Raw genomic sequence first — 2,783 nt, 5'->3', positions numbered from 1 at the left:
TTCAGAATCTCCTGGTTTGTGGTTGTTACCTTTACAGTTTAACCCAATCAATACAGTTGCTGAGAATGTCACAGATCCATATGGGGTTTAATGACCACCACCGCTGGTTCATGGCATCATCCTCATCCTCATCATCATCATCACCATCAGTCATCACCATCAGTCATCACCATCACCATCAGTCATCACAGTTGCAATGATCAATTTAACCATTTCATCATATTCAACACTTTCTTTTTCTTTTCTATTTGATATTTTATTTTCTGACCACGCCCTCCCCCCACCCCAACCACTATATTTGTTAGACTTTTCTACTCCCACTCCCCCACCCACTGTTATCTTTTTTTAGACCTACCTGATCCCCCACCTCCCCCACCACCACTAACAACCATTGTTATTGTTAGACCCTCCACCCAATCCCCTCCCCTCCTAATTAATTGTAGCATTGTTCGACCTGTCTACCCTTCCCCTCCACCACCACCCCATATGCTGCTAATTTTGTCTGACCATTCTTGTAATTCCAGCTTCTTTGGTTCTTTTTTTTTTTGGCTTTTTTTTATGTCTTTGTGATCCCATCAGGCAGGGTCCTTTAAACAGTAGCTGCTTACTGAACCCAACTTTCAATTTTTTTCCGTTTTTGACCAGTACCCCTGACTATCAGTGGTCATGCTATCAACACTTCCACTATACATACATGTGTGTGTGTGTGTGTGTATGTCTCTGTGTGTGTAGGGCTTGGTCTTCTCAACAATTTGCTACATTCCACAATAATTTTTGTTTTTCTTCTCATTTTATGTTTTTTCAAACATTTTTTTTTGTTTCCATCATTTTTCTCCTGTTTTTCTTTTTTATTTGTTTAAATTTATTTATTAATGCTCTTTTTACTGCTTATTTTGTTTTGTTTTTCCTCTTTTGTTTTGCTATTAATTAAAATAATCTCAGCTTCCCCCTCCTCCTCCTCCTTATATTAATTCTTTCTAAAATAACATCTAACAAGAATGGTAAAGATTAATTAGACGGAGCTTTAATCTCACTGACAGACCAATTCCATTGAAGAATCTATTTCTAGACTTCATAAAATACAATTTTACCTCTTTGTAACCCCTGGAGAGAAATTGCTAAATGGTTGTTCATGGTGAAGAATTTTGATTCCAACTTAAAATTGGTATGTTTGATGGAGTATTATGGCTGGGTCTTCATACACTGGCTTCTAAATCTACATCTTTAAAATACTTTATTGAAGGCTGAATTCAGTTGATCATGTTCAGCTATAAACTTTAAACCTTCTCCTATCAAGAAATATGTAGAATGTGTTTTGTGTCTCTTACCGTTTGGTTTAAAATTAAATTTGAAATCTGTTCTTTCTTTTTGAATAACCCTGTATATATAGAAGACCCATCAAGCCAAGTAAAATCATGGTCATGGCAGATACCAGTGTCACACAAATGGCATGTAAAAGCACTCATTACATTCTTGGAGTGGTTGGTGTTAGGAAGGGCATCCAGCCATAGAAACCCTGCCAAATCAGACTGGAGTCTAGTGCAGCCCTCCAGCCTTGCCAGCCCTGGTCAAACCGTCCAACCCATGCCAGCATGGACAACGGACACTAAATGATGATGATGATGATGATATTATATATATATGTAATAAATTGCTCAACTTCCAACCTGTAGACAATATGTCTGCCGTTTAGAGAAAATCATTTCAAAGGTGGCCAGAAATGAAACTCGATATTATTTTGATTCTATAAACCAGCTTCATCTCCATCCATGTACTTGAAGAGGCAGATTTATGTAGACTTCAGTCTGTTAAGAATCACACGTTCCCAATTATAAAATCAAGAAATACAAGTGACCAACGTCCTTCTTGTTCACATTCTGAATTTTAACTCCATCCACTTTAATTAAAAGCTGAATTTTTTTTTCTTTTTTACATGAAGCAACCAAATCATTTTCTATTTTATTATTTTTCCCAATTGGTTCTGAAGAAATAACTGTTGGTGCTGTTATGGAATAAACATTATATGCATGACTAAATCATAGTTACCATCCATGTGTGGGGGAACCAATAAAGGAACCTCTACAGGATCACACGACCTGTTAAATATAGCAGCCGAATTTCCCTCAAATCACAATTTACTACCTTAAAATGAAGAACAAAGATAATTTACTTTTAGTGACTTCTAAAAGCAAATAACCCCCTAAAATAAACAGGATGGTCATGGCTGAAATGCTTAAATCTGGAATCAAAGTTCTGAGCCTAAATAATGACAACAAAATTAATTCTTGAAATCTGCACACATCCAACCCTCTCCCCCTCCACACACACATTGTTTTGATGGACCGAATTGTCTGGTCATACCTAAAGGTTTCATGCAATTAACATCAGTAAATATTGACGAGTCTGAGATAGAAATGGAATGGTCTTTTTTTTTTCCAGGTATTTAGGAATGTTGGTCATCTTTTAATTGATTCCATGCTTAACAATAGGATTGGTCAGATGATGACTCTTGTAACTGGTAGCTTTGTTGCTGTTGAGACGTCCACTCATATTGACCAATAGTTTTGTTTTAGAGCTAATCACATGACTAGCTGTGTTGTCATGTGATGTTCACTGTTCTTTGGCAGGTATCAGGTGATGCCTCTGCCATCAATTATCACCTGGCAGCCATATTTCAGGGTTAATCACGTGTGTGTCACTTGTTGATGTTTGCTCTTTTGGTCACGCATTGGCAGGCAGTTCTGTCTTGGAGGTAATCAAATGTTTCATAATGTTCGTCATGT

The 2,783-nt window shown here is 37.0% G+C and overlaps 1 protein-coding gene across 3 annotated transcripts in view; it reads left to right on the top strand.

The window, feature by feature from the left end:
• Positions 1-952, top strand: part of LOC106871287 (palmitoyltransferase ZDHHC3-like) — a 47,469-nt gene extending 46,517 nt beyond the window's left edge. For all 3 annotated transcript variants that reach the window (XM_089338610.1, XM_089338608.1, XM_089338609.1), the window contains one exon: positions 6-952. In XM_089338610.1, the coding sequence (XP_089194736.1) occupies positions 6-91 (86 nt within the window). In that variant the 3' untranslated portion in view covers positions 92-952. The remainder of the gene's footprint in view (positions 1-5) is intronic.
• Positions 953-2,783: the final 1,831 nt, after the last annotated feature.

Source organism: Octopus bimaculoides, chromosome 20 (assembly GCF_046866305.1).
Source record: "Octopus bimaculoides isolate indiv1 chromosome 20, ASM4686630v1, whole genome shotgun sequence".
NCBI classification, from domain to species: domain Eukaryota; kingdom Metazoa; phylum Mollusca; class Cephalopoda; order Octopoda; family Octopodidae; genus Octopus; species Octopus bimaculoides.
The sequence above is the reverse complement of the archived record's forward strand: the minus strand, read 5'-3'. Positions and strand labels throughout refer to the sequence as shown.